Source organism: Cuculus canorus, chromosome Z, assembly GCF_017976375.1.
Source record: "Cuculus canorus isolate bCucCan1 chromosome Z, bCucCan1.pri, whole genome shotgun sequence".
Lineage (NCBI taxonomy): Eukaryota > Metazoa > Chordata > Aves > Cuculiformes > Cuculidae > Cuculus > Cuculus canorus.
In genome coordinates this window covers 6,232,828-6,248,475 of record NC_071441.1, presented here as the reverse complement: position 1 = coordinate 6,248,475, position 15,648 = coordinate 6,232,828, and the positions used below count along the sequence as shown (strand labels likewise).

General features: G+C 40.1%; 1 protein-coding gene across 1 annotated transcript in view; it reads left to right on the top strand.

Moving 5' to 3' along the window:
- Window positions 1–2,386: 2,386 nt before the first annotated feature.
- Window positions 2,387–15,648, top strand: part of HCN1 (hyperpolarization activated cyclic nucleotide gated potassium channel 1) — a 199,736-nt gene continuing 186,474 nt past the window's right edge. The window contains exon 1 of the mRNA XM_054055328.1: window positions 2,387–2,918. Coding sequence (XP_053911303.1) covers window positions 2,554–2,918 — 365 coding nt within the window. The 5' untranslated portion in view covers window positions 2,387–2,553. The remainder of the gene's footprint in view (window positions 2,919–15,648) is intronic.

The window sequence follows — 15,648 nt, the reverse complement described above, 5'->3', positions numbered from 1 at the left end:
GTCCTGTCCCCCGTCACTTGGGAGAAGAGGCCAGCTCCCTCCTCTCTGCAACCTATGATGTTATGATTCTATGATGCTATGACTCTTATGATTCTATGATGCTATGTTGCTATGAGTCTATCTTTAAGGACCCTTCCAACCTAAAACAATCCAGGGCTTTATGACACTATGATACTATGATTCCATCTTTAAGGACACTTCCAACTCAAAACAGTCCAGGGCTTCATGATGCTATGATTCCATCTTTAAGGACCCTTCCAACCCAAAACAATCCATGGCTTATTGACGCTATGATTCCATCTTAAAGGACCTTTCTAACTCAAAGCAATCCAGGGCTTTTTGATTCTATGATGCTATGATTCCATCTTAAAGGACCCTTCCAACCCAAAATAACCCAGGGTTTTATGATGCTAATATGCTATGATTCCATGATGCTATGATTCTTACGATTCTATGATCCTATGATGCAATGATTCCATCTTTAAGGACCCTTCCAACTCAAAACAATCCAGGGTTTTATGATGCTATGATTCCATGATGCTATGACTCTTACGACTCTATGATCCTATGATGTTATGATGTAATGATTCCATCCTTACGGACCCTTCCAACCCAAAACAATCCATAGCTTTATAATGTTATGATTCCATCTTTAAGGACCCTTCTGACCCAAAACAATCCAGGGTTTTAGGATGCTATGATTCCATCTTTAAGGACCCTTCCAACCCAAAACAATCTAGGGTTTTATGATGCTAATATGCTATGATTCCATGATGCTATGACTCTTACAATTCTATGATCCTATGATGCAATGATTTCATCTTTAAGGACCCTTCTAAATCAAAACCGTCCAGGGCTTTATGATGCTATGATTCCATCTTAAAGGACCCTTCCAACCCAAAACAATCCAGGGCTATATGATGCTACGATTGCATCTTAAAGGAACCTTCCAACTCAAAACAATCCAGGGTTTTATGATGCTATGATACCATGATGCTATGACTCTTACGATTCTATGATTCTATGATGCTATGATTTAATGATTCCATCTTTAAGGACCCTTCCAACCCAAAACAATCCATAGCTTTGTAATGTTATGATTCCATCTTTAAGGACCCTTCCAAACCAAAACAATTCAGGGCTTTATGATGCTATGATTCCATCTTAAAGGACCCTTCCAACCCAAAACAATCCAGGGTTTTATGATGCTATGATGCTATGACTATTATGATTCTATGATCCTATAATGCTATGATGCAATGACTCCATCTTTAAGGACCCTTCCAAGCCAAAGCAATTCAGGGATTTATGAGGCTATGATGCAATGACTCCACCTTTAAGGACCTTTCCAAATCAAAACAATCCAGGGCTTTATGATGCTATGATTCCACCTTTAAGGACCCTTCCAAGCCAAAACAATTTAGGGCTCTATGATGCTATGATGCAATGATTCCATCTTTGAGGACCCTTCCAACCCAAAACAATCCAGGGCTTTATGATACTATGGTGCTATGACTCTTGTGATTCTATGATCCTATGATGCTATGACGTAATGACTCCATCTTTAAGGATCCTTCCAATCCAAAGCAATTCAGGGATTTATGATGCCAGGATGCAATGACTCCATCTTTAAGGACCCTTCCAATCCAAAGCAATTCAGGGATTTATGATGCTATGATGCAATGACTCCATCTTTAAGGACCTTTCCAAATCAAAACAATCCAGGGCTTTATGATGCTATGATTCCATCTTTGAGGACCCTTCCAACCCAAAACAATCCAGGGCTTTATGATACTATGGTGCTATGACTCTTATGATTCTATGATCCTATGATGCTATGATGCAATGACTCCATCTTTAAGGACCCTTCCAATCCAAAGCAATTCAGGGATTTATGATGCTATGATGCAATGACTCCATCTTTAAGGACCTTTCCAAATCAAAACAATCCAGGGCTTTATGATGCTATGATTCCACCCTTAAGGACCCTTCCAACCCAAAACAATCCAGGGCTTTATGATACTATGATGCTATGACTTTTATGATTCTATGATCCTATGATGCTATGATGCAATGACTCCGTCTTTAAGGACCCTTCCAAATCAAAAACTCTCCAGGGCTTTATGATGCGATGATGCCATCTTAAAGAACCCTTCCAACCCAAAGCAAAGTACGACTCCACTCCTCTAGGAACACCTTCCCCCCCCCTCCCCCCACCTCCGCCCCCCCCGCAGGAGTCGCTACCCGAGCCACCGGGTCCCCCCCCCTCCACGTGCCGGGAGGCCGCGCGCCCTCCCGCGCCCCGCCCCGTCCCCGCCCCCGGCCGCCCCGTCCCCTCAAGGACTCCGGCGCGCTCAATGTCAGGCGCGCGGCCGGCAGGGGGCGGTCGAGGGGCAGCGGTGCCCGCCCTGCGCGGCGCGCGGCTCAGAGTCGGCGGCGCTGGCCATGCCGGGCGGCGCGGCGGCGCGGAGCTGAGCCCAGCCCAGCGCGGGGCTGAAGGGCAGCGGCGGCGCCGCAGCTTCTCCCGCGTGCTCTACCCCGCGGCGCGCAGGGATGGAGGCTGGGAAGCGAAGCTCTTCTGCCGGCAGCCGGGACGATGGCAGCGCGAACGCTTTCCCGGCCAAACCGGCGGCCCCGGCGGAGAAAGCGCAAAGCAGCCCCGGCGTGAAGGAGCACGGCAACTCGGTGTGCTTCAAAGTGGACGGCGGCGGGGGCGAGGAGCCCGCGGTGGGCTTCGAGGATGCCGAGGGTCCCCGGCGGCAGTACGGCTTCATGCAGCGGCAGTTCACCTCCATGCTACAGCCCGGGGTTAACAAATTCTCCCTCCGCATGTTCGGCAGCCAGAAGGCGGTGGAGAAGGAGCAGGAAAGGGTTAAAACTGCGGGGTTCTGGATCATCCACCCTTACAGCGACTTCAGGTGAGCGCGGGGCAAACTTCGCCGGGCTGGGGTGGGGTGCTCGCCCTTTGCCTCCCTCCTTCCCTCGCCTTTTTCCTCCCTCCTTCCCTCTCCTTTTTCCTTCCTCCTTCCCTCGCCTTTTCCCCCCTCCTTCCCTCGCCTTTTCCCTCCTTCCTTCCTTTTCTGCCCCGCTCGGCGGCTGCAAACTTTGCCTCCTCCCTTCTCCCGCGCGGGGAGCGGAGATGCGCGGCGGCGGCGGCGGCGGCTGGGCGCGCGCTGGGCAGTCGGCGAGGCGCTGTCCAGGGTGCTGCAACCCGGGGCGGACGCGCGAGACACGCTTCGGCCCCGCACCTCGGGTACCACCGCATTAACCGCGTGCACCTTGCGGTGAGCGAGCGGGTGGCACGTCCCTGCCCCGGGGAGGGAGCTTAGCGCACGCAGCAAAAAGCAATCAAACCCCCCTCATCCCCCCAGCCGTCCCCTTCTTGGTCATCCAGCGTCAACGCTTCAAGGAGTTTGCATGAAGGAAAGCGGGTGTTGGTCAGAGTTGGCAGCGAATAACTTTATCCCGTCTAACGCTGCGTGGCAAACGTTTTTCGTTAGGTAGACGGGTGAATGGGATGCTGAATTAGCGTTGCTTTTGCAGTAAGTTGGAGGAATATGCGTAAGAACATTCATCGGAAAAGCAGTGCAAAGAAATTCCCAAGAAGGTGTTTCCCTTTAAAATTGCAAGGATTATTTCATTGTATTCTTTATGCCAGCTGGCCGCGTGCCTTTGTAAATTTAACACTCTCTATGATATTTGCTGAAGAACTGTCGGTGTCGTTAAGTGTATTTAATCAACAGCTTGAATTGAACAGCCTACATGTATACAATAAGTGAATTGCAGTGGAGACCATGTTTAAAAAAGGAAAATCCAGAATGTTCAATAGTTACATGAATTTTCTAAGAAAAAGTAGGTTAAATAAAACATGCTTCCAGTGGGAACAAGAGGAAACACTTCCAAAGCCCAAGTTAACTGTGGGACTATTCAGAGTGAAGTGTTTCACGGTGAGCTGTGCTAACAACTTGCAGTTGAGTCCGAGAGCAATAGAACTGGAAAAGTGGAGGAGCAGGGCAGCACTCAGTTATGACTTGAAATCATGCTTCAAATCTCTGATTTATTTTTTTTTTCCCTGGCTCCCTGGAGGCAATAAGCTGTACTTGTTCTTTTCCTGGAGTACTTTTTCCCCTTGCACGCCAGCTCAGCTGCACTAGCAGGTGCATTAAGGAGTGGGGGAGAGAACCATGAGTCCATCCACTCCCTTTCTGCCAGCTGGAGAGGGACATAGGAGGTCACATCTGGTGCTCTGGTAGCATGTGTAGGGGATTAGAGGGGGTCTGATAGCCGCTTACTTACCTGTGTGTGTGCATGTGTAAATTTATTCGTGTGAGGAATCTATTAAAATGAATGAGATTATTTTTTTGTGAGTAAATTCCCTTATGTTGTTGGAAGCTTGGCTTCTGAGCAAGGTACACAACCCAATGATGTTCTGGGCACTAGGAGGTTGTGCATTACATGCAGCATGTAACATATAAGCTGATACACGAGATAGGTGATGGGTATATTGGTTCTGTTACTTTGCAGAAATATCTTCTAATTCTGTCCTAATTCTTCCTGCGGGAAGGCTCAGAGATCATAGCATATGTTTACTTTTTTTTTTTTTTTCCAGTAGGAAGAAACAAAGCTGCATCCTTTTCAGGCCTATTTTCTGCATATTCTTAAATTAACTGTGTTTTCTGAGAGTTTTATTGTGTCTTTATTTTATTAGAATGGAGGTAGTTTTTTTTTTAAATAAAGTTCATAGTCTTACATTAGTCTTGTGATGATGTGACCCAATCCAGACCCATTTTTTTTAGCCGCTAGGACTGTTTCAGTGAAAAATTTGAGATGTTTTTGTTTTCTGCTGAAATAATTGCAACTCTTTAATGGTGCTACTCTTTTTGGGTGGCAGTTTATAGAAATGTGTGAAGAAGTTGTACTATATAGAATTTTGATCTTCCTATATGGAAATTGTGACAATACTAGGAAGTGCCTCTTAGCAGTGACTTTATAGCGTATGTAAGGATAGAGTTGTTCTTACTTATTGTTGCGTGTGGTTCAGAAACAATGAAAGGTTTGTATGTCTATAAGTCTTAAATCATTCAAAGAGACTGGAATTGTTCTAATTTCACTGTGTTAATGTTGATACACCAAGGGAAATAACTAGATTTTCTACCAAAAGAACAAGAAAAAGATAATAACCAGAACATTTTACACTATCCAATGGGAAGATGTAGGATAAGTTTGTAAATTTAGCTATTGTTAGGATTTTTGTACACGTATGATGCATTTGGTTACGTTTCTTGACCTCATTCTCATGATTCTTATAAAGCTTTGTATGTTTATCTACATGGACCAGTATTTTTCTGTCGTTTGGCGGGGTGGGCAGCGTCCCTCTTGCCCCCCTGTTTTGTTATGGGCATTGTGTGGAAGCTGTGTTTAAGAACTTGGTACTCTGTGAGTTGGTTACTTGTGTCATTGTGGGGCTTGGTCACTAGTTTTACGGCTCTCCATCCTGCCCGCGTTTCAGGGAGGAATTAGTTCTTCACAAGACAGTTACACCCTTGGAGAATTACATTCAAGAAGTATTACATAATTTTCCCACAAGGGGACCATTTTGTTCCTCGTTGTCTTTTCCCAGTCTTCTGAGGTTGGTGCCTAATTTGGAAGCTGTTATGTAAACCAAGCACCTAATACACATCAAACCCAGCAAAAGACCTCTCTTTATCTCTTCGCAGTCATGATTGCAGTGCCTCTAAAATTGGACAATACTGTGTAATTGCATGACTCACAGAAGTAAGATTATCGTCATTGTTTTGGTTAGACTTTATTGAAGTCCTGTGTGCTTTCTGTGAGATACCAAGTGTCTCCGGTCATCCCTACTCACATGTGAAGAACGAGCCCACTGGAGAACGTTGCCGGTCCAGCCCCATGGGCTTGCAGCTGCTGAGCGAGAGCCGCATGAAGCCAACAGGAGTTGGAAGTAACTGCACGTGGTTCTGCTCCTGCTATACACGTTTCACTCATTTCATACCAGAGTTGCAGTGAGGATGGGCTTTGGGTGACTTTTATAATGTTACAGCCTTCTGGCAATGTATGTGGCTGATTTTTCAGACTATTAATTACTCAGTGTCCTTGGGCATGTCAGGAGCGCAGAGAGCGTGCTTGCATGTGCCCAGACTGTTGGTCTGGCCCTGTAGCATCTTCCTCCCTTCCTCCCTATCTATGGGTACACAGAGAAACTTGTTATTCTGTTTTGGAAGTCTTGGTTTTATTACCACATCAGGTAGGGCATCTGTAGTCAGCAATCTAGAAAGAAAACACTTAACTACCTTCATAGTCACACGGGAGAGGATTCTTTTGACCACAGAGAGCGATGTATGAGAAAGACTGAGTGGGAATAATGTGTGCATGAGTAAATGTAGCCTTTGCGCTCTGACGGTTACAATTCTCAGTTTGATGTTTGGGAAGAGCTTTTGACTGGAAGCGGGGACAAAAAATTTTACTTGGCTTCAAGATGAAGTGTGGTAAGACTGTGATGTGGAGTTTTCTGGCAGGGTAGTGGATGAAGAGGTGCTGTACAGGCAGTGCTGAAAATCTTTTTCCGGTGTAGATAAAAAACGTGAACTGACTTGCAACAGTAGCAAAAAACTATTGGCTTTTTATGTTCAGAGAGTCTCTCTGGGTAACTGCTCATCAAGGAGCACAACGCCTTATTTTAACGATAACAGGAAAGTAAAAGCAGAGTTAATTCTAAAACTTCAACGGAACATTTCAGAGAATAGTGAATAGTGAAGTTACGCCAGAATCTTTTAACATGTGGCATTCCAGTTTCAAAACCTTTCCACGTTTTGAGGGTTATCTTGAAAACTCATGGAGTTTATTATATAAATCATTATAAATCATGGAAAGCTCTATTGATGCTACCTTGTAAGTAAATTGAATGTCAGGTTTCACTGTGTTTTAATCTGAGTGAAAGACACAATAATGTTTCCATGTGTACATCTAGATACTTATGGAAGAATAGTTTTGTTCTGTTATTTTGTGCAGTTTGGTAGAACACATTCTTGTGGTCATGCACTTATGTGGCTTAATTTTTCAGTCAAGTATAAGCCAAATTGTAAGTCACAATTGTAGCATATTAGCATGCTTCAGTTTTTATTATACTTCTCTCCATCTCGAAGTTACATTTGCCTTATGAATGAATTTTCTTTTTGAGTTTGTACCTACCTTTTGGACCTGCCTTTAGTCACCAGCAGTCACTCTAACGTGGTGGACTCTGCAAGTTATATGTGCAGCTTACATAGCTATTTTTAAAATGTGTGCATACCTTGGTTTAAAACCCGTTCTTCTTTGGAACCAGTCTTCTCTGTGTGTGTTATACTTATTATTCACATTTTAAGAAGCTTGGCATAAGCACTTTGTCGTTTTCTTTTGTCACATGTCTGTAATGTCTCAGTTGAAGCTAATGAGGTTTATCTTTTTGTAAGCTGTTCCATACTTAGGTTTATGTAGAGCAGTAGGGTTGGAAGGTGTGCTATATGCAATGAAAATAAAAAAGTATTGTATCATACTTAAGTGTAATTGATGCAAAATTAAGTATAAAAATCATGTTGGTTTATATGAAATTGATCAGATACAAATTAGCGTCGGTTTTAATAGATGCACTATGTCACCGGTAGCGTAGGAGTATGAAATGTTTGTAATTTTGGGCTCTCGAGGTAGACATCTAAGTCTTGTTGCTCAGGATCTGTCATGAGGTTCTCTTATACTACTGAGGCTTTTCTGTTACTTGCTAATGAACTGATAACCAGGGATTTATAGTTATACTGTATACAATCCTAGCAGAAATTAATTTCTTAGTTTTTAAAATTATGTTTTTATGACTGAAGGACAATTTTAGCTAGAGTTGCCTTCCATGTATAATTTTGAAATTTTATCGTGGCAACTATGATTTTTACTTCTATTAAAGTAAAGCTTTGTACCATTAAGCTATTCCTATTACTTGAACATTCATTCTTTATACGTGACTAAACATAGAGGACTGGTTAGTATTAAGAAGATTTTCAGTAGTGCTTGTTTGTTGTTTTTTTTTTTTCTCATTCCAACAGTTATTGCACTTCACTTCTGTAAATGCCCAAAGGATAAAATGACAAAATTGTAGCATTAATCTAAATAATGCATTCATTATGCCTGATTTTTTTTTCCTGACAGTATATGTTGTATTAAGCTTTATAATAGTTCCCTAGGTAAAATGCAACTCTCATAAAGGTAGACTGAAGAGAAATATGATAACAGTCCTCAAATGCATAAATGGAAGTTATAGAGCAGAAAGAAATTACAGAGAAATAACAGCAACAAATACCCGATTTAGATGTTTAGGAAGTACTGCCAAAAATAAGCAATAAAATAATCTGTTGGAAATGATGTGAAATATGGTCCAGAAATGCATTAGGTTGTTTTTCACCTTCAGTTCCTATTATTTTTGATATTGAATAGTGTCTCATCACTGGCTGTCACTGGTTCATTTGTTATGACATCTAGTTGACTAAAACTAGCTACTGGCATTTCTTTTTGTACCAATTGTAGTCATATATGAGTGAAAATGGATATGTAGAGGTGTATGTTGTGCTTTTGGGCTCACGAGGGACATCTGCACTTGTCTGCTTTGATATTTTCTTCAAGAACCACAAAAGCAAGCCAGCTGAGTCCACTTGAGGTTGATGCAACAGCCGCTTACTTTATGCACTTGTAACGTATGTGGGAATGATTATGGCTTTGTTTGTTCAGCGAAAACAATTCATTTTATTGATAAGACATCGTTCTGTCTCCAGATAAAGTAGAATACTAATGCACAGTTTGAGCTCACGTATGTGTTGAACATTTTCCAGTTTTCATTATATCCATTCCAGTCCTGGAGTAACAGTCCGTTCATTGCATTTTCTTTCACACTTTTGACCTGTTGTGTAGTTAAACTTAGAATAAATTTTACAGCAGAGAGAGACCTCAGTAAGCGTAATTCAAATAATTTCTTAGCTCTCTGAGATACCTTTAACTTGGGATGTCTTGAAGATTGCTGGCAGCACCTATGAAGAAGTTCACAAGTACATTTATTTCTGCAAGATCCTTAATTTTAGAATATTCACCTTCTTTACAATCTAAATAGAGGCAAAGATGTTCCTCATGATTTTGAGATATATTTAAAACCAAAACAAAACTAAACTAATTGAAACAAAACAAAGCAAAGCAAACCAAAATGTTACAGAATTCTTGTGAGTAATCTAAAAGATGAAAATCCCAAGCACAAATATAGGCTGGGTGGAGAATGGATTGAGAGTAGCCCTGCAGAGAAGGACTTGGGGCTGCTGGAGCTGAGAAACTCAACATGCCAGTAGTGTGCGCTTGTGACTGGAAAGCCAACCGTGACCTGGGCTGCATCAAAAGAAGTCTGTGTTTACTTCTGGAGTCGTCAGCGCAGGAAGGACGTGGCCATGCAGATGGATCCGAGGGCTGGAGCATGGGAGGACAGACTGAGAGAATCAGGGTTGTTCAGCCTGCAGAAGAGAAGGCTCCAGGAAGACCTCATAGCAGCCTTCCAGTACTTAAAGGGAGACTACAGGAAAGGTGGGGAGGGGCTTTTTGTCAGGGAGTGCAGGGATAGGACAGAGGGGAATGGTTTTAAGCAGAAAGAGGGGAGATTTCAATTAGATATTATGAAGATCTGTCTTTTGTCCTGTGAGGATGGTGAGGCATTGGCACAGGTTGCCCAGAGAAGTCGTGGATGCCCCATCTCTAGAAATGTTCAAGGCTAGGTTGGATGGCACTTTGAGCAACCTGATCTAGTGGAAGGTTTCCCTGCCCATGGCAGTAGGATTCGACCTGAATGGTCTTTAAGGTCCCTTCCAACACAAACCATTTTAGCATTCTATGATTTTATGTTTTGGGGAGTTAACATGCCAATCTTTAAACTTTGACCTGAGGTGCTCAATTTCACTAGAGTTCCTCTTAATTTTTCTGGTTGTTTTTTTTTTTTTGTTTTCACTACAGTAAGAAAAAAAAGCAATTGATTAGTATTATCTGTGTATATACTTATGAAAATTTAGATCCTACAAGATCAGCATCATGCTTGGGCCTGTAACTTTTTTTTTCTTTATCTTAGGTTTCTGTGACTTGACTATATGGATGGAACTGTGAATTGGAATATTAAGTAAAAGCATGGAATAGCAATTAAAGTTCTGGAGTTAGGATTTTATTTTGGACTTTTGGTGGCTACAAAGCTAAATTAAAAATGAATAACACTTGGTAATTTGCTTAGGCTTTTTTATGATAATAGAATCAAGTTAAAATTTGAGAGGATCAGTTTCTCATTGTTCAGCCTGGGGTAGTAGAAAAAGAGACATATGAAATTAGAGGTGTCATAAAAAGTATGACTCTTTATCTCTGCATTTCTGCCTACCTATCTCAGATCAGTGACATTGTCACATGTAATTAAACTTTATCAGCTTTTTTTTCAAGAGACTTGGTTTGAGGGTACCAGAAGACAAAATACTATTTTTAGAGGAGAGAGTAGAATGTTAAAATTAGTAGAGAAATTTACTTCATTTGGTTGTAAATAAGAGGTGTCCATTCTTACCTCCACTTTCACTGCACAGCATGCCTGAGAGCTGTCTTCTATGTCAACATACAATTTTTGAGAGAGAGGAAACTTTTAACCTACTTTGCAATGTTTAATTTTTAACCTGACAGTACAGTTCTCGTTAATTGCTTGAAAGTCCTTTAGCTGTCTATTCCCTGGTTCTTTCCCAGAGGCATGATTTAATTTTAAAAATCATAGTGCATTCAGCTCTAATTATTGGAGGGCTCGTTCCAGACACGTAGTAAGGTATGTTAATGACCAAAACTGTATCAGCTATAGTCAATGTCAGTACTACCTCAAGGACACTGTCATTTAGCTTCCATAAAATCTCTGCTAATGTCTTTTAATCTGATGATAGATTCAGGCAAGCTGCATGATATTTTGCAATAATCTTATTGCACTGGTTTGCAGTGCAACTGGAATAAGTCCAGAGTAAACTTGCGTTCATAAAAAGTTTATTTGGTTATGAAAGAAAACAATGTTTCCATTATATATTTTAAAGAACACCAAACAAACCACAAATATTTTTTTGTTTATGCCAGTGTAGTTTTGTGGTTGCATCATGATGTAAGAACAGGATTTTGTTCTTATTTGATTAATTTCTATGTTATGTAGATATCTTATCTAATGAAGCATTTTATTTAACAAATAATTTGATATGCTATTGGAATTTAGTGTGGTGCTGATAGTAATAATTTTTTTATCTCTAAAAATTATTTCTGATTTATTTATTATCATACTTATTAAAAATTCTTGTTAACATCCTTTTGTTTTTCAACTGAAAAAGCAGAGGTTGCTTTATACCCAAAGTCAAAGCTGCAGGTTTTTGTGTATGTTTGTTTTGTTTGATGTTTTAAATGATATAAGTTAAAACAGCCAATATACATCGAAAATGTTTTGACTGCAGGGTTTTTCCCTATGTAGTATTATTTTTTTTGATGCAATTCTTAGTCTGAAACCCACTGAAGCCTACACTTGCGCTCCAGTATATAAAGCGCGGCACAGACATAAAATGTGTCTTCACGATATCTAATCTTCCAGTTCTACTCTGGTTTCCTCCAGTTTTATTTTTCACTGTCAGCAGAGTAAAGTATGGAAGTATTGATGTTTCCTTGACAGGTTCTGTTGTATCTTACAGTAGCTTACCACAGCCTTTAAGAAGCCCTTCTCTTAAATGCATGGCTGAAGCAATAGAATTGTGGTTCTGAATCTGATGTTAAATAAATCTATAAATTGTAGTACATTTAGGGTAACATCTCATAGGATCCTAAAGACATATTAGGTAGTAGGTAATTCTGTCCCCTAAAATATGTCATTGCTGCCTGACAATACACACTTGCAAGCTTCTGGATTCCTCAAACACAGCCTGGGCTACAGGTTCCTTGGGATGGCTGTGCATGGACTTGTTTGCACTTGATTTCTCAGCAAAGATAGCAGCCAAGCTTGTCTGTCGCTCTGGTTCTGTGCGTCTTTAGACAGACAAGCTCAGTAGTAACACAAAGATTTCCCAACTAGGGGTTAATCTGCTAGACACAAACTTGGAAACAAAACATAAGTCGTAAAATAAATCAAGCGTATATCTCAAATTTCAGTTAATAATTGGGTACGTTTCTTGTTGTCCACCTTACGAAGAATACTTCAGAGATATCCTGTTTTTCAGTGCTGTGTATCCAGTGTTCATGGGAACTGTTATCTGTGCAACTCCCTAAGTATTAAATTTGCATTTTATGTCTTTTATTTATAGCATTTCTTATGGTATTATTTCAGGTAGTGGAATCCTGCTATAGGAAACTTGCAGTTCTCATTCAAAAGTTAGCAAAAGCATGGTGATGCAATCCCTGACAGGTTTTCTTTTTTCTTAAATAACTTCTCTTTTCCCTCATTCTGTTTTTATTTCTCCCTCCTACGTGTCTTCCTGAATATATAATGAATTCCTTTATATAAATGGAAAAGATGGACTGTTCTGTTTTTTTGTTTTGTTTTTTTTTTTGTTATTTTTTTTTCTTTTAAATTTGCTTTCTCTGTTGTGCAGTTTTCCATTCTTACTGAGTCTGTTAGCTAGGAGGTATAGAGATGTTTGTTCAAACGAGCAACGAAAAGTTAGCCAATTCTTCATAGTGTCCTGGAGTTTGTAAATAAATACTTTGTCATGATTAAGAAAAAATAAAAAATACCCTCATTTTCTGTTTCCTATGACTTGAGCATTGAGGCAGCTTTCTGTTGAGAATTGCAGCCTGGTGCAATTGGGCATGCTGTTGCCATAGACTTACAAGTTACTTGGCCAAAATTGTCCCCTCAGCCCTTGTATTGCCGGCTTGGAAATTCTAGCGTTGCATGCATCTACCACATTAAAGACATAATTATAAGAAACACATTTCTGTAATGCCAAAGGAGCATGGTATCAAGAGTAAGCACTGCCAGATGGTAGGCAATCTATCAGAGCGTTTAAAAAGGGTCAAAATCGAAAAACGTCTGAAATCTGATGGCTTATTAAGCAATAGACATTGCATGTGTGGGACAAGTGAGAGATAAGTAACCTAATTTAGGTGACCATGTGACTGAAAGTGATTTTTAATTGCACGCATTCGTGTCAGTAAATATCTGAAATGCCTGTTTTTACTAACTTAAAGGGTTTTTAGAAATTTGGAACAGAATATTAAAGCAATGGTACACTGCTGGGTGTTGAACAGTTGAGTAGGATTTGTGCATATTCCTGTTGTGTATCTACTGAAGTAGTTAATTTATTATGACGGCTGATCTCGCTGAAACAGAAGAAGACACCTAAAAACAATGTCAAGATTTTTTATTTTTAAAAAACGTAAATCCAGGTTGTAATAACTGTATTATTTCATATACATATCACTTAGGTAGATGTGAACTAAATACTGTACAAATGATGATTGCATGCCTTTTGTTTTAGTTTGCTATTTAATAGTAATAGCTACAAGCTTAAAATTTCCTGTTTTCCTTTAAACTGTCATCTGTTCCTTTTCTCCTGAAGGTAGATTTTCCCGAAGGCAGATTTTCCCACAGTCTGCTTGTATGCTGTGCTCTGTCATTCACATGCAGACTAATTTTATTTCGTCGAGATATGATTCTCGTTAAGACAAGTCTGAGGAATACTCCTTCAGTATTACACAACCCGTCGGCATTATTCAGCAATTTCCACCACCACCCCCTCGTTCCCCAGGACTGCATGAACATTGCTGTATGGTTGTTTCTATCATTTCTAAGCTGCAGTGAATTTCTACGTTCTCTGCAGTCTCGACCGAATTTATCTTTGTGTAGAAGGGATGGGAGAGCTGCAGTGGACCTCCACTTCTACCCTTCTTCCTCACTGTGTGATGGAGTTCAGGCTTGCCTCAGGGAAGGAGAGCTAGCTTTATAGCCCAGGAATGCAGGTACCATGAAGCTGTGTAAAACGGTAGCTCGTGTTCCTGCTGGGGCTACTGGTTTGTAATTCCATGAAGTGTCACTGAGTAGCAGCTCATCTTAACATTGTATGTAGATACTGATTTTGTGCCACTTGCAAAATGAGCAAAGAGAATATGATATTTAACTTGGTTTCATGTTTCCAGTACAAACTCTTCCATTTCTGGAACAGCTTCGAAAATGTCAGTTTTACCCAGTGCTCTATAGAGAGGATGCGGATCTGTAGGATTTTAGATGAAGATCCGAGGTGGAAGTCGGGCGCCCATCTATCTTTGGATTTCAGAACGAAATAGACCTAGATACTTGTTAGCATCTGGACTCTGTGCCTGAACATCCTTTGGAATTCTAGCTATAAGGAGCTGTAAGTGGTAAATCTGATTTAAAAAAAATGTCACCCGTCGGTGCTCTGCATTTGTAGGACAAGTATATCAGAATAATTTGAACATGGAGTATGCTTCGTGTTCCATTTCTGTCATATTATGTATTTTGATTTGCATTTTACAGATCGATATATTTTCTAAGATTATGATGAAAAGTTCTGTTATTTTTTTTCTCCTCAATCTCAGTTTCTTGGTGTTCCCCAACAGTGAATTATTATAATCTGATTGGCTGTTCTAATTATTACACAACTTTAGCTTAAATATGTTTGAATAGTTCATAACTCACTGTCCTCTAAAAATGAAATATAACTATTTGGCTAAATTAAATTTTGTCTTTCTGAGGAATATTGGCTTGTGGCTAAAAGCTCTTCTGATACCTCCAAAGTAAAATGTTTTCATTTGCTGAAAGCCAGAAACCTATTTATTATATTGAGATGACTTCATTTTGAGTGAATATGGATGGAAGATAAAGATGGACATGTGGTATTTTGTTCACTATGATAAAGGGAAGCTCTTTTTATTTTGCTGTATCAAAGCAACAGGAATCTGTCTGCATGGGAGTAAATAACTTCCTTGGTACTTTTACTGTTGTTTATAGTTCAGGTCATAGGTCCCTGACAAAAGTTTCTTCGCATTCCTATTTTAGAGGTGCTTATCAGTAGCTACGATTACAGGCAACTTTACTTGCAGGCAAACACTTTCCGCCGTCACCCTTAACCTGTACTGTGTGGCTGATCTCGAGGGCAGCACGAGGGCTGTGCTATTGTTAAGGAATACAGACGACTTCATTTGAATGCCTGAACATCGGAGAAAGATAATTTTTTCTACCAAGGGACTTCAAAGTCAACTCTGCAAAACAAAACAATCTACCAAAATATAAAGTTCAGAAGTAGATTATTAAATAATTCTCTTTTATATTTTTTCGGATAAATATTTATAGGTGAAGCATATAACAAAGCCTATGGTTAAGTTTGAATAATTTTTCAGATCTTAATATCTTTGTCAATCTTTTATTTTTTTCAGGCTGAAAACTGACATGTTTTTCTAAAGTGAATTCCTCTTCTCTTTTTTTTCTTAATAAACAAGCAAATACCTTTAGTATACCTTTTTTTATAAGAACTGTATTTTAGATGTTTCTGTCTCGATGAAGATAGAACAGAATTTTAAATTAATCTGTAGGTAACAATTATCTTGCAGTGGCTCAACAACCATTTTATATGG